The sequence below is a fragment of the Schistocerca piceifrons genome, chromosome 3 (assembly GCF_021461385.2).
Source record: "Schistocerca piceifrons isolate TAMUIC-IGC-003096 chromosome 3, iqSchPice1.1, whole genome shotgun sequence".
Lineage (NCBI taxonomy): Eukaryota > Metazoa > Arthropoda > Insecta > Orthoptera > Acrididae > Schistocerca > Schistocerca piceifrons.
Window position 1 is genome coordinate 220389235 of NC_060140.1, and position 27916 is coordinate 220417150.

The 27916-nt window shown below is 42.0% G+C and overlaps 1 protein-coding gene across 1 annotated transcript in view; it reads right to left on the bottom strand.

Annotated features, from left to right (window-relative positions):
* The window catches only part of LOC124788528, an 83674-nt gene that overhangs the window by 17914 nt on the left and 37844 nt on the right, over positions 1-27916 (bottom strand). The window contains exon 3 of the mRNA XM_047255799.1: positions 7742-7929. Coding sequence (XP_047111755.1) covers positions 7742-7929 — 188 coding nt within the window. The remainder of the gene's footprint in view (positions 1-7741; positions 7930-27916) is intronic.

Below are 27916 nucleotides of genomic sequence, written 5' to 3' on the forward strand. Positions count from 1 at the left end.
TCAAGGACGAGGTCTACCGAACACGTTTACCGGAAATTGAATATCGCCTAGATGTGCTACGTGCTACCAAGGGTGCTCATGTGGTAGTTTACTGATGTGTGAAAAAAAGTTTGATAGTTTGTAAACAAATAGACACCAGTTTCATGTTTGTATCTTACTTCTAGCCTGAGTTATCAATTTATGAAATCAGGGAAAGACGTTTCGGACACCCTGTACTATGGTACGTGAGAATAGTTAGGGAGCATGCCGGCCGGAGTGGCCGTGCGGTTCTAGGCGCTACAGTCTGGAACCGCGTGAACCGCTACGGTCGCAGGTTCGAATCCTGCCTCGGGCATGAATGTGTGTGGTGTCCTTAGGTTAGTTAGGTTTAAGTAGTTCTAAGTTCTAGGGGACTGATGACCACAGCAGTTAAGTCCCATAGTGCTCAGAGCCAGCCAGTTAGGGAGCAATATCTCCATACACGTTGTTACAGATAATAAGCCCATCATCTCTGGGAGATATCACGCTAGTGCCGATTAACGTCGCCTCTAGCTTACAAGGGAGGTCACGACGTTGGATCACGGATTTACTTCAAAGGTTCTGCACCTGTAGTCGGCCATTAAAACAACATAATGTGCTGGTAGTAAGGTGAGTGCACCTTACACCTCTGCCAATTCCGATAAAATCACAAGAGAAGCTTTACGCGTCTATAGTATTAGTTGAAAACAGTCTTTGTTGCAATTTTTTTTTATTTATCAGCTACGCGTTTCACCTTAGTTAGGCATCTTCAGGCTGTTCTTAATTTGGAATTTCTTCGGACATCCTTTAGACAGTGTAACTAAAGGGTATCGTCGAGTACATAAGGCCAACATCGCCTTCGTTAACGTCAGTATTTCTATTATTTGCTCCTGCGAACGTGTACGCATTATGCATGTCTTGGAGTCACTCATGTCCATCTAGAAAATATTTACTGAGGTTAACGAAGGCGATATTGGCCTGATGTACTCGACGATACCCTTTAGCTACACTGTCTAAAGGATCGCCATAAGAAATACCAAATTAAGATCAGCCTGAAGATGCCTAAATAAGGTGAAACGCGTAGTTGACAAATAAAAAAAACTAAAAATTGCAACCAAGACTGTTTTCAACTAATACTATTAAATACTGGTTTGCTGATTCATGCCACAGATGGAATGGAAGAATTTACGCGTCTACTATGTAACTGATATATCTGACCGTAGGTGCTTGATGCTGGAGTCCATGGTGGTCAAGTGGTTGGTGGCACGGTAGCTCAGCGTGTTCGGTCAGAATGGTAGTTGCCCTCGGTAATAAAAGAAGCTCAGTGAATGGATCGACGATGAATTTGAACGGGTGTCACGGAACGTCCGCACCGAACAGTAACGAACAAAATGATATTTAAAAAAATAATAATAAAAGGTGGTTAGCGCTCGAGCCTCGTTAGAAACACGTGTATGAGGCGATGGTTCGGTTCCCGTTCAAACTTTCATTTTTGTAGTACAGGTGAAAATTCTGTCATATTCAAAAAAATTTGCATCTACACTATTCGTTCTTACTAGATCATCAACGTCTCACCGCTACGCAGGTTGACAGCCAAAAGGGGCCTGCCTCTGTGTCTGCAGCTCGAAGCGTCGAGGTGCAAAGTAGTTCCAGGTGCCTAACCAGATTTCATGTACAAGGGATTTCGCAAATCATGTCAGGCTACATATTCAGGAAAACTCTATTCGTTTCTTCATTTACTTGTCGACAGTTATAAATATTTCTAATAATTAAATTTAATTACAAATAACATGAAATTCACTAAAACTTCATGTAAATATAAGCGGTTTTTTAATTATATTACCTTTCAAATGACATGTAAATTAAATAATATGAGCAATGAAGAAAAAATTAAGATTAAGAGTTAAATTTGAGCGGGAGTCGAACCGTAGCCTCATATACATTTGTCTTTCGAAGATCGAACGCTACCCACTTGACTACAATGAACTCTGAGATCCAGCGCCTACGCACACTCATACGGTACATAACAGACGCGTAAAACTTCTCTTGAGATTTTCTCTGAATTGACAGAGTAGTCCACCTTACTACTTGCACATTATGTTCTCTTAATGGCCTAAGGGTGTACAAAGTTTCAAGAAAATCTGGGATCCCAATGTCGTGACCTTCCTTTGTTAGAGAATGGCTTCAGTTGGGAGAAGAAGAAAGACCGCAACGTTCCTCGGGTATGTTGAAGCCACTGACTGTTGACTAGATCCCTCAGATCTATTAAATTTAGGGGATATTGATTTCCAGGTTTCAATTGTTCTAGACATTTTCTTTGGGATTAATGTCAAGTGAATGTGCAGGCCAGGTAAGGTGCAACTTGGCGCGTTGGTGTTTATCAAACGGGGAACTTACACACACAGCCTTTCAAGGCGAGTGTTATCTTGGAAGACGGGAGTATCCACAGGACACTCAGCATAAAGATGTAGAAGAAAGGCAACATTTGGTCATCTACAATGCTGAAATAAAAATACTTGTTCTTCTTCACGGTGACCAGAATGAATAGGCAAAAGTCATGCTGTGAACAAGGTCCCCAAAATATCGCACAGACACTGCCAGCTCATCTACACCCTCCACACTCTGCACGTTAAATGCCTCATCGTGCCGTCGTTATGCCTGATGTCTTGCAGCATTTGCAAAAGAGGCAAAATTGTGTCTTGTCGTATCACACTACAAGCCTCCATTTATCCACACATCTCACACGTATTATATCTCCGACGGTTCTCACCGTTGTCATTTATCTGTGCAGATATGGGCTATGCAGACTTTTTCGCATGTCATTCCGTGTGGACCGGTCTGTAATCTTGACATTCTTGTCAAAATTGACTACAGTGTAGGAACTGCAAATTGGTCGATCGTCAGAGAGAATTACAGGGAGCAAAGGAAGGAAGCACGGCCCCCACATAAAACGCTAAAGGGTGAGGAATGGGGGAGGAGGAGAGACTGTCTACGCCTGGCTCCAGCAGTCCAGGCACACACACACAATGCTGATGGTCTGCGTGTCGACTAGATGCGCTGTCCAGCGCAGTTATACGCGTCTGCGGGTGCACACGGAGAATGCTGGTTACCTGCTAGTCAAGGTACAGCAGTGTCATTACGAGCAGCTCTCAAGTCTTTCTCAAACTATTTTACAGGCTCTATTAGGTAAAATACAATTATTTTTGTGCTACTTGTGGCTTTATGTGTTAGCTTTATGCTGAAGTGCCCATCGTTTCGTTAATGCTAATAGTTATTGTGGTATTTCGCAATTAAGTAAGACATTGCGTTAAATTCGGGAAGCTTGGAATGGGAAATATGGGTCGCTATGATTTTCATTTGATGCATATTACATCCTACATTGCTGCACATGAACTTTAGTTAACATATCGATTTTTCCTTTATACTTAGCAGAGATTTTGGTGAACCATAGCAGTCAAAGAGGAGACTACATTCAAGCGCCAAAGAAACTGGTACAGGCACGCGTATTCAAATACAGGGATATGTAAACAGGCAGAATATGGCGCTGCGGCCAGCAACGCCTATATAAGTCAACAAGTGTCTGGCGCAGTTGTTAGATCGGTTACTGCTGCTACAATGGCATGTTATCAACATTTAAGTGAGTTTGAACGTGGTGTTACAGTCGGCGAACGACCGATGAGACACAGCATCTCCGAGGTAGCGACGAAGTAGGGATTTTCCCGTACGACTGTTTCACGAGTGTACCATGAATATCAGGAATCCGGTAAAACATCAAATTACCGACATCTCTGCAGCCGGAAAAAGATCCTGCAAGGACGGGACCAACGTCGACTGAAAATAATCGTTCAACGTGGCAGAAGTGCAACCCTTCCGCTAATTGCTGCAGAGTTCAATGCTGGGCCATCAACAAGTGTCAGCGTGCGAACTATTCAACGAAACGACATCGATATGGGCTTTCGGAGCCGAAAGCCCACTCTTGTACCCTTGATGACTGCGCGACACAAAGCTTTACGCCTCGGCTGGGCCCGTCAACACCGACATTGGACTGTTGATGACTGGGAACATGTTGCCTGGTTGGACGAGTCTCGTTTCAAATTGTATCCAGTGGATGGACGTTTACGGGTATGGAAATAACCTCATGAATCCATGGACCCTACATGTCAGCAGAGGACTGTTCAAGCTGGTGGAGGCTCTGTAATGGTATGGGGCGTGTGTAGTTGGAGTGATATGGGACCCCTGATACGTCTAGATACGACTCTGACAGGTGACACGTACATAAGCATCCTGTCTGATCAGCTGCATCTATTCATGTCAATTGGGCATTCAGACGGACTTGGGCAAATCCAGCAGGACAATGCGTCACTCCACACGTCCAGAACCGCTAGAGAGTGGCTCCAGGAACACTTTCCTGAATTTAAACACTTCCGCTGGCTACCAAATTCCTCATATATGAACATTATTGACCATATTTGGGTTGCTTGCAACGTACTGTTCAGAAGAGATCTCCACCCGTCGTACTATTACGGATTTATGGACAGCCATGCAGAATTCATGGTGTCATTTCCCTCCAGCACTACTTCAGACATTATTTGAGCCCATGCCACGTAGTTTTGCGGCGCTTCTGCGTGCTCGCGGTGGCCTTACGAGATATTAGGCAGGTGTACCAGTTTCTTTGGCTCTTCAGTGTATTTTGCCTAATGATTATGATGTGTAACTAGGTTATCTACGGCAATATGTGAGAAACTTCAGAATCTTTCAGTGAAATAATGTGGTATTCAAGGGTCATCGATAGCTTGTGAACTGAGAATTAATGTGTCTTTGCGACAATGTATGTGAAGAAAACACACTTGTTTCTGTATAGAGGACGCGCTACTTCATAAGCTATTGACCTGACTTCTCCTCAGTTACTCACTTAATAAACCATTGTTTCAGGAGGTTTGAAGTGTAGAAGGAAAATACTTCGGTAAGATACAGTATTAGCTGTTCATTATTAGAAGAACACTTGGTTACAACATTCCGCTGAAACTGGAACAAAAGGCAACAAGATAAACTCATCACTGATGGCATTTCTCTCGAGGAAAACGTTAACAAGTCAAATGGAAATAAATCGCCACTTCTGCCACAGTTTGAGGGAAACCCGGTAAACCAGTTTGTCATTATTAATGAATAGCTGGGACTGAAACTTACCAAAGGATTTTCTTCCTACGCTTGAATTAACTTTGACAGATCAAAAAGTACAGCAAATACATACTATCTTACTATTCCTATCCCTGTACAGAGCGACGTAGTGAATCCTTTAACTATAAATATCTTTTAATTCATTAGTGATACTGACTTTAACGAACAGCTGACACGATTCTGGGACTTGGCAGTTTTTTAAATACTTCGGAGTTCCGAAAGTTTTTTATTGCATCAGTTCTGCTCTACAGCATAAATGCAGTATTTTTCTATCGGAAACAACAAGTTTTGTGCCTGTTTATCTGCGTATAGTAAGGTTGTGTAAACATTACAGCAATTATTTTGTGATCCGCTTAAGACTATTCATTGAGGTGAAAATACACTGATGGAAGAAAAATCTCAGTACCAAGAAAGAGTTGTGCCACATAATCGAAAGTTGGTAGGCGTATTTGTACATCTGAAAAATGATATCTATTCAAATTTCGCGCCAGTCCCATAAGAGTGGTGCTAGAGCACTCTCGTGGTTGTTCCACGTATCCTGACTGCAAATTTGTACGTCAGTCGGATGACTCGACCTGTAGTGCTGTCATTCATGAACAGCATTTGGAGTAGGTGTTTCCTAATGGAATAACGCTCGCCCATACATCGCTGTTATAACCAAAAATTCTGTGCAGAATGTCGACAAGTTGCCTTGCCCTGTTAGATCACCAAACCTGTCTCCAATCGAATACATATGTGACATCACTGGACATCTCCAGCGTCATCCACAAACAGCATTAACCGCGCTTCTACTGACCGACCAATTGCAACAAGCATGAACTCCATCCCACAAACTGGCATCCGGCATCTGTATGGCTTATCTCGCGTTTCCTTTAATCTGCGATCTTGCAATGTTAATCACTTAAATGTATCACCTAGACAAATGTATTTTTTGGCGATGCGATTTTTTTTCCATCAGTGTAGGTTATAAATACACTACTGGCCATTAAAATTGCTACACCAAGAAGAAATGCAGATAATAAACGGGTATTCATTAGACAAATATATTATACTAGAAATGATATGTGACTGATTACATTTTCACGCAGTTTGGGTGCATAGATCCTGACAAAACAGTACGCAGAACAACCACCTCTGGCCGTAATAACGGCCTTGATATGCTTGGGCAATGAGTCAAACAGAGCTTGGATGGCGTGTACAGGTACAGCTGCCCATGCAGCTTCAAAACGATACCACAGTTCATCAAGAGTGGTGACTCACATATTTTGACGAGCCAGTTGCTCGGCCACCATTGACCAGACGTTTTCAATTGATGAGAAATCTGGAGAATGTGCTGGCCAGGGCAGCAGTCGAACATTTTCTGTATCCAGAAAGGCCCGTACAGGACCTGCAACATGCGGTCGTGCATTATCCTGCTGAAATGTGGGGTTTCGCAGGGATCGAATGAAGGGTAGAGCCACGGGTCGTAACACATCTGAAATGTAACGTCCGCTGTTGAAAGTGCCGTCAATGCGAACAAGACGTGTAACCAATGGCACCACATTCCATAATGCCGGGTGATACGCCAGTATGGCTATGACGAATACACGCTTCCAATGTGCGTTCACCGCGATGTCGCCAAACACGGATGCGACGATCATGTTGCTGTAAACAGAACCTGGATTCATCCGTAAAAATGACGTTTTGCCATTCGTGCACTCAGGTTCGTCGTTGAGTACACCATCGCAGGTGTTCCTGTCTGTGATGCATCGTCAAGGGTAACCACAGCCATGGTCTCCGAGATGATAGTCCATGCTGCTGCAAACGTCGTCGAACTGTTCGTGCAGTTGGTTGTCGTCTTGCAAACGTACCCATCTGTTGACTCAGGGATCGAGACGTGGTTGCACGATCTGTTACAACCATGCGGATAAGATGCCTGTCATCTCGACTGCTAGTGATACGAGGCAGTTAGGATCCAGCACAGCGTTCCGTATTAGCCTCCTGAACCCACCGATTCCATATTCTGCTAACAGTCACTGGATCTCGACTAACGCGAGCAGGAATGTTGCTATACGATAAACCGCAATCGCGATAGGCTACAATTCGACCTTTATCGAAGTCGGAAACGTGATGGTACGCATTTCTCCTCCTTACACGAGGCATCACAACAACGTTTCACCAAGCAACGCCGGTCAACTGCTGTTTGTGTATGAGAAATCGGTTGGAAACTTTACTCATGTCAGCACGCTGTAGCTGTCGCCACCGGCGCCAACGTTGTGCGAATGCTCTGAAAAGCTAATCATTTGCATATCGCAGCATCTTCTTCCTGTCGGTTAAATTTCGCTTTTGTGGCACGTCATCTTCGTGGTGTAGCAATTTTAATGGCCAGTAGTGTAAATAACTACCAGCCGAAGCCTTCCTACTTCTGTCGACCTCTACTATCTCAGGATTAGGGAGCTCTTCGGCCAACTTAAAGTTAACTCATTGTACTTGTTGTTCGTAAAACGTGCTTTAAGATGGACTGCGGAGCACAGAAGTGAAGTGTATAGTCGGGAGGCGACGTGGGGCGGGCGGGTGGTGCGCGTACCTTGCAGGCCTTGAGGTAGTGGAGTAGTGCCGGCAGGAAGACGGCGGCGAGCACGAGCAGCTTCTTGATGAACAGCACTCCCAGCAGCGTGGGGATCAGCAGCGCCTTCAGCTTCATGAAGAGGATCAGCGGCAGCACGATCGCCGCCTTCTTCTTCTTGCCGCGGGCCTCCGAGGTCGCCAGCTGGCCTGTATGCACACAACGGGTATCTGCTACCTTACATCGTACCACTCGTCACGCCAAGGTCGCAGCGTTGAAAATATGTGATATTTTGTACAGACTTGACTTACTACGCCGTTTTGGCTACTGCCATCATATGATACCAAAAAGCTTAGAACTTGCAGAATCAGGTTCATTATCAGTATAAGACGTATGCCTAATCTGGGCGTTGATATCTGATGATGGCGGTGGTCGAAACGGCTTAATAAATAAAAACAAAGTTTTGATAGTGATCTAGAGAGTTTAATCATAACAATAGAGAATTTACACAGAAAATACATTTCCAATATTAAAAAAATCTAAAGAGCTGTGAGTAGAATTGACGCGCCTAGCATTCCGTACAAAAATACACTCCTGGAAATGGAAAAAAGAACACATTGACACCGGTGTGTCAGACCCACCATACTTGCTCCGGACACTGTGAGAGGGCTGTACAAGCAATGATCACACGCACGGCACAGCGGACACAACAGGAACCGCGGTGTTGGCCGTCGAATGGCGCTAGCTGCGCAGCATTTGTGCACCGCCGCCGTCAGTGTCAGCCAATTTGCCGTGGCATACGGAGCTCCATCGCAGTCTTTAACACTGGTAGCATGCCGCGACAGCGTGGACGTGAACCGTATGTGCAGTTGACGGACTTTGAGCGAGGGCGTATAGTGGGCATGCGGGAGGCCGGGTGGACGTACCGCCGCATTGCTCAACACGTGGGGCGTGAGGTCTCCACAGTACATCGATGTTGTCGCCAGTGGTCGGCGGAAGGTGCACGTGCCCGTCGACCTGGGACCGGACCGCAGCGACGCACGGATGCACGCCAAGACCGTAGGATCCTACGCAGTGCCGTAGGGGACCGCACCGCCACTTCCCAGCAAATTAGGGACACTGTTGCTCCTGGGGTATCGGCGAGGACCATTCGCAACCGTCTCCATGAAGCTGGGCTACGGTCCCGCACACCGTTAGGCCGTCTTCCGCTCACGCCCCAACATCGTGCAGCCCGCCTCCAGTGGTGTCGCTTCAGGCGTGAATGGAGGGACGAATGGAGACGTGTCGTCTTCAGCGATGAGAGTCGCTTCTGCCTTGGTGCCAATGATGGTCGTATGCGTGTTTGGCGCCGTGCAGGTGAGCGCCACAATCAGGACTGCATACGACTGAGGCACACAGGGCCAACACCCGGCATCATGGTGTGGGGAGCGATCTCCTACACTGGCCGTACACCACTGGTGATCGTCGAGGGGACACTGAATAGAGCACGGTACATCCAAACCGTCATCGAACCCATCGTTCTACCATTCCTAGACCGGCAAGGGAACTTGCTGTTCCAACAGGACAATGCACGTCCGCATGTATCCCGTGCCACCCAACGTGCTCTAGAAGGTATAAGTCAACTACCCTGGCCAGCAAGATCTCCGGATCTGTCCCCCATTGAGCATGTTTGGGACTGGATGAAGCGTCGTCTCACGCGGTCTGCACGTCCAGCACGAACGCTGGTCCAACTGAGGCGCCAGGTGGAAATGGCATGGCAAGCCGTTCCACAGGACTACATCCAGCATCTCTACGATCGTCTCCATGGGAGAATAGCAGCCTGCATTGCTGCGAAAGGTGGATATACACTGTACTAGTGCCGACATTGTGCATGCTCTGTTGCCTGTGTCTTTGTGCCTGTGGCTCTGTCAGTGTGATCATGTGATGTATCTGACCCCAGGAATGTGTCAATAAAGTTTCCCCTTCCTGGGACAATGAATTCACGGTGTTCTTATTTCAATTTCCAGGAGTGTAGTTATGTATACAGGGTGGTCCATTGATAGTGACCGGGCCAAAATCTCACGGAATAAGCATCAAACGAGAAACTACCAAGAGCGAAACTCGTCTAGCTTGAAGGGGGAAGCCAGATGGCGCTATGGATAGCCCGCTAGATGACGCTGCAATAGTTCAAACTGATATCAACTGCGTTTTTTTAAATAGCCACCCCCATTTTTTATTACATATTCGTGTAGTACGTAAAGAAATATCAATGTTTTAGTTGGACCACTTTTTTCGCTTTGTGATAGATGCCGCTGTAATAGTCACAACGTAGAAGTACGTGGCATCACGTAACATTCCACCAGTGCGGACGGTGTTTGCTTCGTGATACATTACCCGTGTTAAAATGGACCGTTTACCAATTGCGGAAAAGGTCGATATAGTGTTGATGTATGGCTATTGTGATCAAAATGCCCAACGGGCGTGTGCTATGTATGCTGCTCGGTATCCTGGACATCATCCAAGTGTCCGGACCGTTCGCCGGATAGTTACGTTATTTAAGGAAACAGGAAGTGTTCAGCCACATGTGAAACGTCAACCACGACCTGCAACAAATGATGATGCCCAAGTAGGTGTTTTAGCTGCTGTCGCGGCTAATCCGCTCATCAGTAGCAGACAAATCGCCCGAGAATCGGGAATCTCAAAAACGTCGGTGTCGAGAATGCTACATGAACGTCGATTGCACCCGTACCATATTTCTATGCACCAGGAATTGCATGGCGACGACTCTGAACGTCGTGTACATTTCTGCCACTGGGCACAAGAGAAAAAGTACGGGACGATGACAATTTTTTGCACGCGTTCTATTTAGCGACGAAGCGTCATTCACCAACGCACTGTTGGGCAACGGAAAATCCGCGATGGCTGCAACAAGTGGAACATAAGCGAAGTTGGCGGGTTAATGTGTGGTGCGGCATTATGCGAGGAGGGATAATTGGGCCCCATTTTCTGGATGGCAGTCTAAATGGTGCAATGTATGCTGATATCCTACGTAATGTTGTACCGATGTTACTACAAAATGTTTCACTGCATGACAGAATGGCAATGTACTTCCAACATGATGGATGTCCGGCATATAGCTCGCGTGTGGTTGAAGCGGTATTGAATATCCTATTTCATGACAGGTGGATTGGTCGTCGAAGCACCATACCGTGGCCCGCACGCTCACCGGACTGACGTCCACGGATTTCTTTCTGTGGGGAAAGTTGAAGGATATCGTTATCCACCGACAACGACTGACAACATGCGTCAGCGCATTGTCAATGTATGTGCGAACATTACGGAAGGCGAACTACTCGCCGTTGAGAGGAATGTTGTTCCAAGTATTTCCAAATGCATTGAGGTTGACGGACATCATTTTGAGCATTTATTGCATTAATGTGGTATTTACAGGTAATCACGCTGTAACAGCATGCGTTCTCAGAAATGATAAGTTAACAAAGGTACATGTATCACATTGGAACAACCGAAATAAAATGTTCAAACGTACCTACGTTCTGTATTTTAGTTTAAAAAACCTATCTGTTACCAACTGCTCATCTAAAATTGTGAGGCATATGTTTGTGACTATTAAAGCGCCATCTATCACAAAGCTAAAAAACTCCGTTAGAACTGTAATTCGTTTTCTGTGGCCTGAAGATGTAAGAGGAAGACTTTCAGTACAACAAACAGGCAATGTTTTATCACTGTTAAGTGCTTACGCGTAATTTGAACAGTTTATAAGCGACCGAAGAAGCGTGATGGACGAGGAAAGAGAAGGACGTTCAGTCGCATCCACTGCTGGTGGGTTGGTTCGCAACCTTTGACCTGATTTAGAATAAAAAACTAATGACTGTTCATGATGTGGCAAACCAAATGCACATTATACAAAGAAACTGGTACATCTGCCTAACATCGTGTAGGGCACCCGCGAGCACGCGGAAGTGCCGCAACACGACGTGGCATGGGCTCGATTAATGTCTGAAGTAGTGCTGGAGGGAACTGACATCCCGAATCCTGCAGGGCTGTCCATGAATCCATAAGAGTACGAGGGGGTGGTAATCTCTTCGGAACAGTACGTTGCAAGGCATCCCAGATGTGCTCAATAATGTTCATGTCTGAGTAGTTTGGTGGCCAGCGGAAGTGTTTGAACTCAGAAGAGTGTTCCCGGAGCTACTCTGTAGCAATTCTGGAAATGTGGGGTGTCGCATTGTCCTGCTAGAATTGCCCAAGCCCGTCGGAATGCACAATGGACATGAATAGATGCAGGTGATCAGACAGGATGTTTTAGTACGTGTCACCTGTCAGAGTTGTACCTAGACGTATCAGGGATTCCATACCACTCCAACTACACATACCCCACACCATTACAGAGCGTCCACCAGCTTGAACAGTTCACTGCTGACATGCAGGGTCCACTGATTCATGAGGTTGTTTCCATACCCGTACATGTCCATCCACCTGATACAATTTGAAACGAGACTCGTCCGACCAGGCAACATGTTTCCATTCATCAACAGTCTAATGTCGCTGTTGATGGGCCCAGGCGAGGCGTAAAGCTTTGTGCCGTGCAGTCATTAAGGGTACAAGAGTGGGCCTTCGGCTCCGAAAGCCCATATGGATGATGTTTCGCTGAATGGTTCGCACGCTGACACTTGTTGATGGCCCAGCACTGAAATCTGCAGCAGTTTGCGGGAGGGTTGCACTTCTGTCACGTTGAACGATTCTCTTGAGTCATCGTTGGTCCCGTTCTTGCAGGATCTTTTTCCGGCCTCAGCGATATCGGAGTATGATGTTTTACCGGATTCCTCATATTCACGGTACACTCGTGAAATGGTCGTACAGGAAAATCCTCACTTCTTCGCTACCTCGGAGATACTGTGTCCCATCGCTCGTGCACCGACTATAACACCACGTTCGAACTCACGTAAATCTTGATAACCTATCAATGTAGCAGCAGTAACTGATCTATAACAACTGCGCCAGATATTTGGTTTCTTATATAGGCGTTTCCGACCGCTGCACTGTATTCTACCTGTTTTCATATCCTTGTATTTGAATACGCATGCCTATATCAGTTAATTTGGCGCTTCATTGTAGATGATTGTTTGACAATTCATACAGTGAGTAGGTTTTTTTAAATAAAGTTGTTAAATCTATTAAGATGAAAGTGAGTGAAATGCCAAATGGTTCGTTGTAGCTGTATTTATTCAGGTCAATTATAAACCTAAACAACCGGTTTCGCAACTTTGAAGTTGCATTTTCTGGTGCCTTTATCTGTACAAAACAGTTTTTATAAGTAATGCTTTGATAATGAGGAATAGCAATTATTAGACATATAAAATACAGAATGACTAGACTTAAATGTATTTTAAAGTATCTCAGATAACTGCAGTTCCTCATTATCAGACACATAACATACAGATTGACTAAACTTGAATGTATTTTAAGATATCTCGGATAACTTCAGTTCCTCATTATCAAAGCATTAATTAGAAAACACTATTTTGTACAGATATTGGCACCAGATTATGTAACTTAGAAGCTGCGAAACCGGTTGTGTTGGTTTATAATTGACGTGAACAAATAGAGCTACAGCGGATCATTGGAGATTTCATTCAGTTTCATGTTAATAGTTTTAACACACGTATTTTAAAACACTATTCACTGTATGAATTGTCAAGGAATTATGTATAGCTATTTGAGTTGTGGTTGCCCAGTTTTAAAATTGTGTGTAGATGCAGATTAGTCAGGGTTCTGCATATCACATCATGGATAATAGTCTCAAACTTCGTAAATTCTGTGCAAAATGGGTGCCACAACAACTCAAGGCAGAGGATAGGTTGAAACATGTGAGAATCTGTCAGAAATTACTGATCCGTTGCGTTAATGGAACAAATCATAACTTGAGATGAACTATGGGTTTATCACTTTGAATCACAAACGGAACGCCTGAGCATGGAATAGAAACAACCCAGATAGCCAGCCAACAAGAAATTCACAGTTACTGGACTTGGTTTAAGCAGTCATCGATTCACCTCCGGTGAAGAGGTGAATGAAGCGGTGCGTACGTGGCTTGTTGTTCAACCGAAAAACTTTTTCTCGTGATACTGGAAATCTTGGGCAACGATGGAAAAAGAACACTGAAAAGCTGGATCACTACGATGAAAAATGATGCCGTTGTAAATTTTATATTGTTGGTGTAATAAATGAGAAAAATGTGATGGAGATACTTTGGACTTACCCTCACATCTATATATATAAAACAAAGTCGGGTTTGTTACAACACTTATAACTCGAGATCTGCTGGACCAATTTTCATGGTTTTTGATTTGTTGGATTTGTCTCCGCCCCGAATAGCAGAATACATCTTAAAAATAATGAAAAATTGACGAATAAAAATTTTCATGGTTTTTGATTTGTTGGATTTGTCTCCGCCCCGAATAGCAGAATACATCTTAAAAATAATGAAAAATTGACGAATACTTGAAAAATGCATTATTTTCCCTAAAAGTTCTTTAGTTTCGGAGCTGTCAAATTTTTTTGTCAAAATCTGTAAGTAATGATTGACATTTATACATTCGTTCATAAACTATTTAAAATGGATGAATAAACTATTATGTGTATTTTTTTTAAAAAAAGATTGAAAAATATTACGCGTGCGTTCAGAAAAGTGTGATGAATACTTAATCATTTCAATAAATGCTCATCTGTTTATTACATGTCAAACATTTGTTGTCCAATCCTGCCAAATACTGTAACAACTATTTATGTGTGCGTTCAGAAATTTATTTTGTGTAAAATGTCTCGAAAGTTCAGTTAGGTACTGTTATATTTGTTTGTTTTAGACATTAATTTGTGTAAATTATTTATTAAATTAATTAAAGATTTATTCTACAGATATTGTCATCTGTGCTTAATAATGAATCTACAGATTCATTCAAATCTATCGACTGTGTAACAAACGAAGAAGAAGCCATTAATTATCCAACTGAATTTTTGAACTCCTTGGATGTGCCTGGTTTACCACCGCACAATTTACAACTGAAGGTTGGCTCGGTAGTCATCATGTTTAGAAATTTAAACCAACCAAAACTGTGCAACGGAACGCGTTTGGTGATAAGAAAACTGATGAGAAATGTGATTCACGCGTCGATACTTAGAAGAAAATTTAATGATGAGGAAGTTCTTATTCCAAGGATTCCGATGATCCCAACAGATATGCCCTTTGAGTTTAAACGAATTCAATTCTCGATTCGTCTTGCCTTCGCCATGACGATCAACAAATCACAGGGCCAATCCTTGACTATTTGTGGCCTCAATCTAGAAAATGCGTGTTTTTCTCATGGTCAATTGTACGTGGCATGCTCACGTGTCGGCAAACCATCCGCATTATTTGTTCTTGTGCCTGACCAAAAAACAAAGAATGTCGTTTACCACAAGGTGCTTGAATGAAAATCCGATTAATGAATTAATCAGAGTGTATCCCAACCTGCACAACATAGTTTTCAATGATTTTTTTCTGACATGTGTTTGAAATACTTTATTATTATTATTTTTTTAATTTTTATTCTCATTCTGTATGTATTCATCATCATTCATCAAAATAAAATACTTTTATATTTCTATCTATATTAATATTATTTTGTATCATTGTATTACGTTCATCAAAGCCTAAATTAGTTCAGCTAAAAGGTAACACGACATTCATTGACTGTTAGGCGGTACGAAGTTCGCCGGGTCAGCTAGTGTTACAAATAATTTAACAGCAATAATTATTTCTACTTCAACGTGGGAAAAACTAGAAACATTAACAAATATATCCTGAAAATAATCATGGAACATCCTCAAAGTGGACAGATACATGTAATACATATTTCATCATGAAAACGCAATATCTTTCAGGATAAAAAAATAAAAAAAATTATAAAAGGAGTGAAATTATTTTCCTGTGTAGCGAAAACAGTGACTGCTCATTGATTTGTGTTGCCCTGGACCTAGTAGAAACATCGAGGGAGAAAGTTGTTAAGAAAATAATGAAATAAATTTTCGTAACATTGACTCATTATAATTTTATCGTTGTATGCCGGTTAATAAAGGACTGTGGGAAAATTGCAAAAGAAGAGACTCGAAGACTTCTAGTTGCAGCCCTGTATAGGTATGTTAAAAATTGAGTGGACTGATAAGATAAAATTGAGAAGATCCTCCGCAGAATAAACGAGGAAAGGCATATGTCAGAAATTCCGACTAGAAGAAAGAACAGGATGGTATGGCATGAATTGAGACAACAAGGTACTAAAAGAATGTGTATGGAATAAAAACTATAGCGGAAGACAGATATTGGAATACATCCAACAAAGAAGTTGAGGACTCTCGGTGCAAGTGCTGGTCTGAGATGATGGGGCTGACACCAGAGAGGAAGTCGTGGCGAGACACACCAAACCAGTCCAAGACAAAGAATGAGATTTACTCGTATTTTCGGCAAATTCCATTTGCGACAGGGCGCGAGTATTCGGTTCGTGTCAGCCACAAATCTTTTTCCAGGAGGTCGCCTTAAGATAATTTGCCTGTGAATCCACTTAAAGGTATAGAATTTTTGTTTTCATCTTAAATCGATGTTTAAATCTTTTGAACAAAACAGTGGTTAGAAGAACTGAACTGGGCATCGGGAAGTTGTTTAAAAAAACCACCTTAAATAACTCTCGATGTCCGTACACACCCATATTCCCGCTGCTTTCACACGTCAGTGTTGTCATTAGACTTCTGTTCGAGAAACGTAGCCTATACTATACAACTGTTACCCAAGTTGACAGCCCTATTAGAAGTTATGCTTTCCGATGCTCTTATGAATCCTTTGTACATATTTCGTTTTTGAGTGTTGTGTGCCTTATAAAGTTTTCTGTAGTTTGAGTTGCTGCTATTCTGTCATTCGAAAGTTAGCCGTATCACGCCTGTAATTTGGTTTAATGTGGGACAGTTACCAGGAGTGAAGTTCTAGAGTTGCACGAATATATCATGGATTTAATGTGAAGCAATCACTGTCAACAGTTATTTCCAAGAGAGTGGCCGAATCTGAAAAGAGGGCCCACGAGGCAACTAAAAAGACCAGGAGAAAGTAGAAAAGGAAGCGAGAAGATGGGGGACTGCAAACCATGAAAATTATGGATCTGTACTCTATTAAGAACAACAGAGGTTGGTCACAGATCAAATATATCTTTGCACTGAATTTCCCGAGAGTTAAATTTTCTGACATGTTTATTTTATGCACAAAAGTTCTATTTGAGCCAGAGGACTGAAATTATTGGGATATTTCAGGGTACTATTTGGAGGAAAGTAAACTACAGACACTAACGTACTATCGACAGGAAGGAAAAGACATACTGATTAATTATAAAAAAAACTACCTTAATTTTGATTATCAGATGTGGCTGAAATCACGTGCCTGTAGTCCACTTTTCAGATAGACATATTGTTAATGTATACTTAATGTTTCAAGCATCTAAGTAAGTTAGTTGGTCAGCGCATAGATTTATTTTACTGATCTCCACAAAACAATTGTAATAAAGTCAACGTTAGAATTTATGTTATTAATTGAATGTCAAAATGTTCAGGAAGAAATACTCCCATAATCCTACAATTTTCATCCTAGTTGTTTAGTTAGAACTGCACAAATTTTGTGATCGTTATTAGTATTTTTCCAGGCTTTCACGGGCAAGTTACTTTAAGAGATTAGTGAATATTGAGTAATGTCCGAAAGTATTAAGTCTGCAGTTCTCATATACTCCTCGTATTTGCGCCTATTACTGAAATGCTGTGATAAATTATGAAGACAGCTTGCGTATCTTAGAACAGTACAAGGAGAAAATTTAAACGTTAAGCACGAATTTGAAGTGTGTTTGAAGTGTGAGTTTACAGAGAATGCTATGCTGGACAATAGCCGTTGATGCTTAGATTCATTCACGCTAAATTAAAAAGCATAATGATTTCTTGAAACAAATAAAAAAATCAATCACACGTAGATCGCGAATTGTGATGAGTTACCAGCCGGTACCGCTGATGGCAGTATCACAGTATAGGGTCATAATATAAGGGGCGAAGCAGAATGAGCCGATTAGTTTGACGACAGCGACCATACGAGTTGCTGATAACGAACACTTCTTAAGACTTGAAGTGCAACTACCTTATTTGCTTGAGGTGCTGAAAGAGCGCAGAAAAAGACTGTGATTCAAGCACCCGTACTGTATTCGGACCAGGAATAAAGTACTGTGAAGACCTTGAAGTACTGTACACGATTTAATAAAACAATCGTTAGTCGTTTAGATCATAAGATATCGAAGACACACTGTGACGATCTTGGATTTTACAGTTAACTGAATTTTAGCGAGATAGCATTCAATTACATTTGTTTTATTAACATCATTATTATTAGTATAACATCTAATTCGTCCGTATCTTTTAGTTGACACATATAGCTTGTTGACGAGTGAGCGGTGCATGGTACTTCCGACAAATAATAATTATTGATGCTCTAACAGCCACTGTGTTTGCAATAGATATCTTAGGTGTTGCGAAACAACTCAAATCACTTAAGAAAGGTAAGTCTTCCGATCCAGATGGCATACCAATCAGGTTCCTTTCAGAGTATGCAAACACAATAGGGCCTTTTTTAGCAATCATATACAACCGCTCACTTGACGAAAGGTCTGTTCCTAAAGACTGGAAAGTAGTACAGGTCACACCAATATTCAAGAAAGGAAATAGGAGTAGCTCACTGAATTACAGATCCATATCACTGACCTCAATTTGCTGTAGGATTTTGGAGCATACGCTGTACTCGAACATTATGAATCACATTGAAGAAAATGACTTATTGATGCGTAACCAACACGGATTCAGAAAATATCGTTCTTGTGCGACACAGCTAGCTCTTTATTCCCACGAAGTAATGAGTGCTGTCGACAAAGGATCTCAGATCGATTCCATATTCCTAGACTTCCAGAAAGCCTTTGATACCATTCCTCACAAGCGACTATTAATCAAATTGCGTGCATATGAAGTATCGTCTTATTTGTGTGACTGTATTCGTGATTTCCTCTCAGAGAGGTCACAGTTCGTAGTGATTGACGGTAAATCATCGAGTAGAACAGAAGTGATATCTGGCGTTCCGCAAGGTAGTGTCATAGGCCCTCTGCTGTTCCTGATTTCATAAATGATCTACGTGATAATTTGAGCAGCCCCTTAGATTGTTTGCATATGATGCTGTAATTTACCATCTATTAAAATCATCAGACGATCAATTCCAATTACAAAATTGATCTAGAGATAATTTCTGTATGGTGCGAAAAGTGGCAATTGGCACTAAACAAAGAAAAGTTCGAGGTCATCCACATGGGTACTAAAAGAAATCCGATAAATTTTGGGTATACTATAAATCGCACAAATCTAAGGGCTGTCAAGTACCTAGGAATTACAATTACGAGCAACTTAAATTGGAAAGACCACATAGATAATATTGTGAGGAAGGCGAAACAAAGACTGCGCTTTGTTGGCAGAACACTTAGAAGATGCGACAAACCCACTAAAGAGACAGCCTACATTACACTTGACCGTCCTCCGCTGGAATATTGCTGCGCGGTGTGGGATCCTTAGCAGGTAGGATTGACGCAGGACATCGAAAAAGTGCAAAGAAGGACAGCCCGTTTTGTGTTATCGCGCAATTGGGGTGAGAGAGTCACTGATATGATACTCGAGTTGGAGTGGCAGTCACTGAAAGGAAGGCGGTTTTCGTTGAGGCGAGATCTATTCACGAAATTCCAATCACCAACATTCTCTTCCGAATGCAAAAATATTTTGTTGACACCCACCTACGTAGGGAGAAATTACCATCATAATAAAATAAGAGAATTCAGAGCTCGAACGGAAAGATTCAGGTGTTCCTTTTTCCCACGCGCCATTCGGAAGTGGAATGGTAGAGAAGTAGTATGAAAATGGTTCGATGAACCCTCTGCCAGGCACTTAAATGCGAACTACACAGTAACCATGTAGATGTAGATGTAGATGCAGGCGCAAAGTATGGTAGTAGATCCCACCTGTTGTTGCAAACCACAAAATTCTTCTTACTAAATATTTATCTAAATATGTTTCACTTCATGTATGTCACCATCCGTAGATTCTGATTTTATTCAGATCTGAAGCCACTCTTCGATAAAATTTGCGAGTGTAAATTAGGCCCAATTCTCACTCACAAATTTTCTATTTTCTACATCTAGATCTACATGTACATGGATTTCACATTTAAGTGCCTGGCAAATGGCTCATCGAACCTCCACAATTCTCTGTTATTCCAATCTCGCATAGCGCCCGGAAAAATAGAGCACCTATATCTTTCCGTGTGGCCGCGCGAAGTGGCCGCGTGGTTAGAGGCGCTATGTCACGGATTGTGCGGCCCCTCCCGCCGGAGGTTCGACTCCTCCCTCGGGCATGGGTGTCTCTGTTGTTGTTAGCATAAGTCAGTTTAAGTGGCGTGCAAGTCTAGGGACCGATGACCTCAGTAGTGTGGTCCCTTAGGAATTCACACGCATTTGAACATTTTCTTTCCGTGTGAGCTCTGACTTCCCTTATGTTATTATGATGATCGTTCCTCGCTATGTAGGTCGGTGTCCAGAAAATATTTTCGCATTCGGAGGAGAAAGTTGGTGATTGAAATTTTGTGAAAAGATTCCGACGCAACGAAAACCGCCTTTGTTTTAGTGATGTAACACGTAGTCCTGTATCATTTCAGTAACATGAACTTTTTAGATGTACTCCGTCAATACCATCTGGTAAGGCCCCCACACCGCACGGCAGTATTCTAAAAGAGGACGGACAACCATAGTGTAGGCGGTTTCTTCAGTAGATCTGATACATTTTCGAAGTGTCCTGCCAATAAAACACTGTCTTTAGTTAGCCTTCCCCACATTTTCTATGTGTGCTTCTCAATTTAAGTTGTTCGTAACTGTAATTTCTAGATATTTAGTTGAATTTACAGCCTTTAGATTTGACTGAATTATCGTGTAACCGAAGTTTAACTGATTCCTTTTAACGCTCATGTGGATGACCTCACACTTTTCGTTACTTAGGACCAATTGCCAATTTTCGCACCATACAGATATCTTTTCTAAATCGTTTGGAAATTTATTTTGATCTTCTGATGACTTTACTAGTCCATAAACGACAGCGTCATCTGCATACGTCCTAAGACGGCTGCTCAGATTGTCTCCCAAATCGTTTACAAAGATTTGAAACAGCAAACGGCCTATAACAGTACCTTGCGGAACGCCAGGAATTACTTCTGTTTTATTCGATGATTTTCCGTCACTTACTTCCATTCAGATTTCAACAACTTTTGCGTTCTATGTCACTACTTGTGCGAGAAACAACATAGATAGGAGCAAAAACTTCTGGCTGTCAATTAACATCTTAAAATATGGAAAAATTGGAACAAGTATATACGGAAAGAACTAACAAAACAACGGAAATAGTTTACCTATACGAACAAATGCATCAACGGAATACAGGAAATTAGTGAAAGACATAAGAAAATTACATTTCTTCAAAGAGAAGAAAAATTTCTGAATAATGTATCTCAGCAGATTTCTTTCTGTAGGAAAGATCTACTAATATCTTACTGCTGGACATCGTATGAAGGCATTAGGGATTTGTACCAGGTACAGCGCCTGTGTGGTTCTGAGGGTTCCGCACAAACTTAATTATGTATACAGATAGTTCATCTATAGCCCTTGATGAGTGAGTTAACGAGTATCAAAATATGTGACATAAAAGACCGTATCTTGTAACTATTGATTTTATATCGCCAAGGCACTGTACATCTTAGTATTTGTCATAAATTTCAAGTCGCTACATCCGCCAGTTCTTGAGCAAAAGGTGCCTTTAACAGGCAGACAACAAAGTCATCTTATAGGGGCTCCGTTTTATTCCGATAGAGGTACAGAAACCTAGAAATAAAGGATCATAGTGGATGATAAGCTGAAATAGCACACCAAGCAATTTATAAAGGACCAAAATATGCAACTAAAGGACTGAGTACGCGATCGTATCGTTGAACGTACGTCCAGAGCATTTACAGCGTGCCGACCCACGTACTTTCAGATACACTACCTCACAAAGCACAGCTGGATGGTTCGAGCCCGAGATTGGCCCGACTATGTGTACATTGTGTAATTACAGTAGAAAGTAATAATCGACGTTGGTTGCGAAACTACAAAGATTACACGAATCCACATGGAACAGGAACGACAAAAAATGCGTATCTCACTAGGAAAAACTGCAGCATTATAATGCGATTGTTAAAAAAGAAGCTTTTTAACCATCTGAAAGCACGATAATTTGTGGCAGATCCGAAATGAAAGTGACTTAAAAACCAGAAAAATTCTCAGAAAAATACTAGGACTAAAATGTGAAACTAGAATACGGATACAAAAGAAGTCACAGGAGATCTACGAAGCTGCAAGGAAAAAATCATAGATATTCTCAGAAAGTAATGGTTACAATCTATATAGAATAAACAGCAACATTCTAAATAAGACAATTCCAAACTTAGTAAACATTTTATATGCAGCGCGTCCGCAGCTGCTGAAAGTCATCATGAACGAAATCGCCGCTGACAGCTGTTAAAACGTGTTTATAGCTGACTGCACTACAGTCGCATCTTCAGCTGCAACTGATTTGGTTTGAGAGGGTAAGAAAACGGCGTGTCTAGTTTATTCCACTTTGTACCTGCGGTCTGACACTAATTCCACCGTTAATTACTTTTGAGCTATATTTTCGAAATCGGTTTTAGCCTTCAGTACTGTTCTCTTTTCTTTTTTTAGATATTAAGACATGCAATGAATGGCCATTGTACAACGGTACAATCTACCCGGCAACATTAGTAGAACGTATTCAGGGACCACTTTTCCAAGTAGCCTAAGTTCATCTAATTTTTTTAATAATGGCAGTATTCCACGAATGGCAATACCTATGGCGGATTAATGAAATAGTTTTTTTACCGTACAAGTCTCCAATTAATCTTTATATAATAACTAATTTAATAATAATTTCCAAAGCAGCTTATAATTGTATTTCAGTTTTTAAATATGTAGGTTGCATCTGAAGATGCGACTTAAGCCAGTAGAATGCACAACTAAAAACAAGTTTTAATTAATCTAAATTTAGCCTTAAAGAAGAAAAACCACAACAACTGGCTAACAGTAGTTAATGAAGGCCTAAATGAAGTTGTATTAATAAAGATATCATTTAAGAAAGAACGAAATTTAGAATCCTAATATACAAACGTAAACCTGCTGAGAAGCCTACCCGACAAAATTAAGAATACAGAGAGAAATGTGAACCAAGGAGGGGATACAGTGATAAAAGAAGAAACTAGTGCTAAATTTGTTCAAAAGAGCCGTTTAGTTGATCATAATACTTGAAAATTCAACGTTGCATATGAACTTTATGTGGTGCGTCCTATAAATACAACAAAGTGTACGTTACACTTAAATTCCAGTTAAATGGATAATGTCCAAAGGCCAAACAAAAAGAAAAATTTTAAAGTGAGACATGTGGTGCACCCTTCCATACTCGCAGCGTGATTCAATTCAGCCCAAAACCACAACCTGATTCCTTTGACCAACGTCTGATTCCCTTGACAACCACATCAAGCCTTGGTTACTGTGACAGAGCCAACATCACTAAAGACTTCCCTCACTGTAGTAATCTCGTCTTCATCGCTGTAATCCGGTTCGGGCGTGCAGTTATTGCAACCATCCAGCCGCTCCAATAAGTAAAGTTCTCGCGATGGAAATCGACTCGTGGTGGTCACGCGCCGCCTGCTGCTGGAGCTATTATCTGGAGCGAGTCTGGACGGGTTCCCGCCAAGTTGCTATAACGTGCCCAGCGCCCGGGGACTCCCCGACTGCTAACGAGACTCGTGGCGGTCCAGAAGCACTGCGCGCTTCGGGGTGACCGCGTTTTCATAATACGGCTGCCGTTACATCCTACAGACAAAAAATAAAAAAAGGACGCAGAGGACCCTCTCACGGTCTCTCGGCCATTATTGGCTTCATTTTCGGCAGTTTCCTTATTGATCGACCTCGTTACCTCCTTTTTCCGTTCAATCGATATCGACACTAAGAATGATTCCTTCCAGACATTAGCATGAGAGATAGCTGCAGTCCACTGTGGCAGTCTCATTTTTGTTCAAATCCATATTAGATCTATTTAATTTCTGGTTAAAACAAGTTTAGAAATTTTTGTGGATCACGGATGGATTCCGGACAAAATATTCTGTATTATGTACCGCAGGGAGTGGCTGTGTTACTTTATGTGAGTAAACGAAATTACCCTGTGTGAGGTGGAAAACAATAGATTATATTTAAACGGAAAAACACAATTTTAATTTTGGAGAGCTCCTCGATTTCAAGAAATCTGTGAATGTCCACAAACAACTGGTAATATTCCAACCTTTATAATATGCTATGTAACAAGCAAGTATTTTACAATCTATAATTTTTCATATTCTTCCTATCAATTTTAGTCTCATAATTAGCACAAAACGAGTTTCACGAATCTCCAGCATGATGCAGGGAAAATGGGTGAGCAACTTTCTTTTATTTAAAGAATTATTTGCAATAGTGTCGAAGTTGCCGTTAACAAAAAGTATTTTATTTGCGGTGACTAGTTTCTAACATGACGTCCATTATCAACGTGGTTCGATAATGGACGTCATGTCCGAAGCTAGTCACCGCAGATAAGAGATTCTTTTCTTACCGCAACTTCGCCGGAAGTACAAATGATCGTTTTATTGCAATATTTAGCATTATCTTGTCGCTTGCGATAAGAGCAATGTCGACGAATTTCTCATAAAGTAGTTCGAAGCACTCACAGGCTACACACAATGAAATTTTTTGTTTTTTTATTGAGCATCTATGGTGAGAATGACTTTTTGCAACCGTAAAAGTTCACCTTGTATTAAACAATTATATTGGTGGCCTAATCTATGTGGGCATACCGACAATCCTTCTTTCCACGAACAATACGAGACTGGAATAGAAGGGAGAACCGGTAGAGGTACTCAAGGTACCCTCCACCACACACCGTCGGGTGGCTTGCGGAGTATGGATGTAGATGTAGATATAGATCTCAATACAGTGTTGAAGACAAATTACACATTTTTTATTGTTATTAACCATGGTCATGGATAAAACTCCAGGTTCCGTGTTTCGTGGTATTTGGAGTGCAGCATGTAGGTTGAACGCAACATAAAATGATCGAAGTTTTCCACCGCCTGTGTATCTAGGAACGCGTGTAGCATTGGACTCAAGGTGAACAGGGAATGAAAGGACAGCGTCATATGAAACTAAACCCGATTTTCTGTGAAATGAAAATAGAACAATAAACAAAATAAAGGTATTGATGGGAAAGTGCGCACCTCTGAATTCAAAATCTGCTGCTGGATAACATTCCATGTCGTCTAGCTCCGCCCTGTGCATGGTGACACACTACGGTCCTTACTGCTCAAGTCGGCCCTACTGATCGACGGCGACTCTTCTGGTGCCATTATTCTATGCGTAGGATCGTTCCTGTCATGATGAAGTGCTAGTTTCAAAAGCTCTCCAGCACGGTCAGTAGGATTCATGGTAGCAGGTTCAGTCGCAGGCCATTTCATTAATTCCGTCCTCCAGGATGAAGGTATCGAAGTGCGCAAGTTCTGTTCGTGTATTATCGTCTTGAAAGATGGGTGAAGTGTAAGTTGGAGGATACCGTCCCGGTATAGTCCTTATATTACCCGACTGGCAATGAGAGGTGTCTAAAACATGGCAGCCCGCCCCCCTCTCCCCTCCTGCTAAACCTGTCGGACTTTACGACGGACGTGCATTTATACCTGACCAGATGCACACTCTTCTACAACGATCATTAGGCGTCAGACAAAGGTGGGCTAAGAGATGTCCATTTCATATACCAGGTACCGTTCCATAGATTCCATTGCCATCACGGTGCTGGGATGTTTGTACTGCAGTTTGCAATGGACACATAAAGTCCAAGAAGAGGAAGTGGGGAACTGCGTCTTGTCGACACAGCTCTGCCAATTGCCTTCAAAAATCCAGTGTACAATTTTGTAGCACTCTCTGTAGGTACCTACCAGCCATAATCATCAGCTCAGATTGTCTATCGCTGGTGACCACTACTACTGAGGGTAGATCTCCAATGTTTTGTGTCTCACTATTGCTGCGAATAGTGATATGACGTCGCTGCGATGTATGTCTGCTCCTGTTTGGTGGGAAACTTCCAGTGCTGACAGTCCTTCTACTAAAGTGACAATGCGCACGCTATATAAGCTTGAAATCACCCCTCTTGGTACCTTAGCAGACTGAAAATTGTACACAAGGCGCATTGTAACGCTTAGCATTGGAGAAAAGCGCCTTCGCTAAACTGCGCTGAGAATGCCCATTCACTTTTGTCACACGCGAGCCTGTAGGCAGTGATTTGCTTTGGTCAAAAAAATGCAGGGAAACGGACTTCAACCAATGCAACTCATTAGGATGGCGCAAAGTACATCTTGAAAAATTCATGCTTTATCAGGATTGCTATAGAGAAGCAGTTATATGTCAGCTACAAATCACGGGTACCAGCAAGCCTTTTCTCTTCGTAAAAGATGAAACTGCTTGATAAAGTAATGTTTTCCTACCTCCGTCTCTTCAAAGCAGTTGGTATAAAAATACGTAGGCTAAACGGGACAATGGAAAGAAGCAATGCAGATTTTTGATTGACTCTTTCATAGAAGGGGTAGTCAAATGAAAGCGAGACAGATGGAAATTAGTAGGTAGACTGTTTTTTATTTAAAAAGCAACCGCCATAGCTATTAATTCATTTATCTCGCTGTAGGGCAAGGCGGTCAGTATTCATGGGAAAATGTTGCGGTTGCTTAGAAACCACTGTTGTGCCCAGGCATGCACCTTTCGTCCGAAGCAAATCGACGGCCACGGATGTTTTTCCTCGGGCCTCCAAAAGTGTGGAAATCGCTAGGAGAGAGACTTCGACTGTGTGGAGAATGAGTAAGGGATTCCTAGCTAAACTTCTGCAGCGTACTCGAAACAACCTTGGCACTATGTGGATGGGCATTGTCTGCAACAGAATGTTGACAATGTTGATTCGGCCACGCTGCAACAGTTTCGCTGGGAAGCTCTTACACATTCTCCATACAATCATGATCTCTCCCCATGCGACTCCCATATTTTTGGAGCCCTCCCCTGGCCGTCTGCTTCGGACGAAGATGTGCACGCCTGGGTACAATCATGGTTCGGTAGCCAGCCGTAAACACTTTTACTTGAAGGCACTGACCGTCTTGTCTCAAACTGGGACAAATGTATTAACAGCTACAACGATTGCTTTTGAAATAATACACTTGTTTTATTTTTTTCCATCTGTCTCGTTTTTATTCGACTGCCCTTTATATGTCAGAAGATTTCAGGTGGTCTCTAAAAGAAGCACAATTGTGAATAACAGTTGTGTCCACAGATTATGACACTCATTACATTAATTCACGAATTTTGGAAGCCACCAACACTGAAGGAATTGTAACATAGCAAAAGAATATTGGTCAGTCTTCTTGGAATATTATAAACGAGCTGCACATAGCTTTTGCCTGCTGTTACTACTATTGCCTATGTCCACTAGGTAATGTGTGAAAAACTGAAAATCGTAGTATTGCAAGTTGTGGTACATTGTATTAGACGATGACAGCGTCTGCTATCTACTGCCGATTATTCTTGAGTATACTTTACAGGTTCTTTCCAGAAAGCTGACGTCCCTATAATTTTCACATTCACTCCTGTCACTTTTCCAGTAAAGAAAAAGATTTTCACTTTTGGCAAATTTTCCGGTGTTCTTTCTTTTCTCACACACATATTCAGCAGATGCATGAGTTCAACATTGTGCCATCTTATTTCCAGTATTCAGTATTAATCCCGTCCATTCCTGCTGCTTTTCAGTTTTTTAAGGCTTTGACTGCGTCGATAACCTCCTCAAGAGAGATGGTATCTCACCCACAAGAATCTTTCTATTCCTTATGCAATAATTTCAATGCCTTGTAACAGAAAGACCGTCAACAATGTACATTGTTTTGAATGTTTGAAATCAATC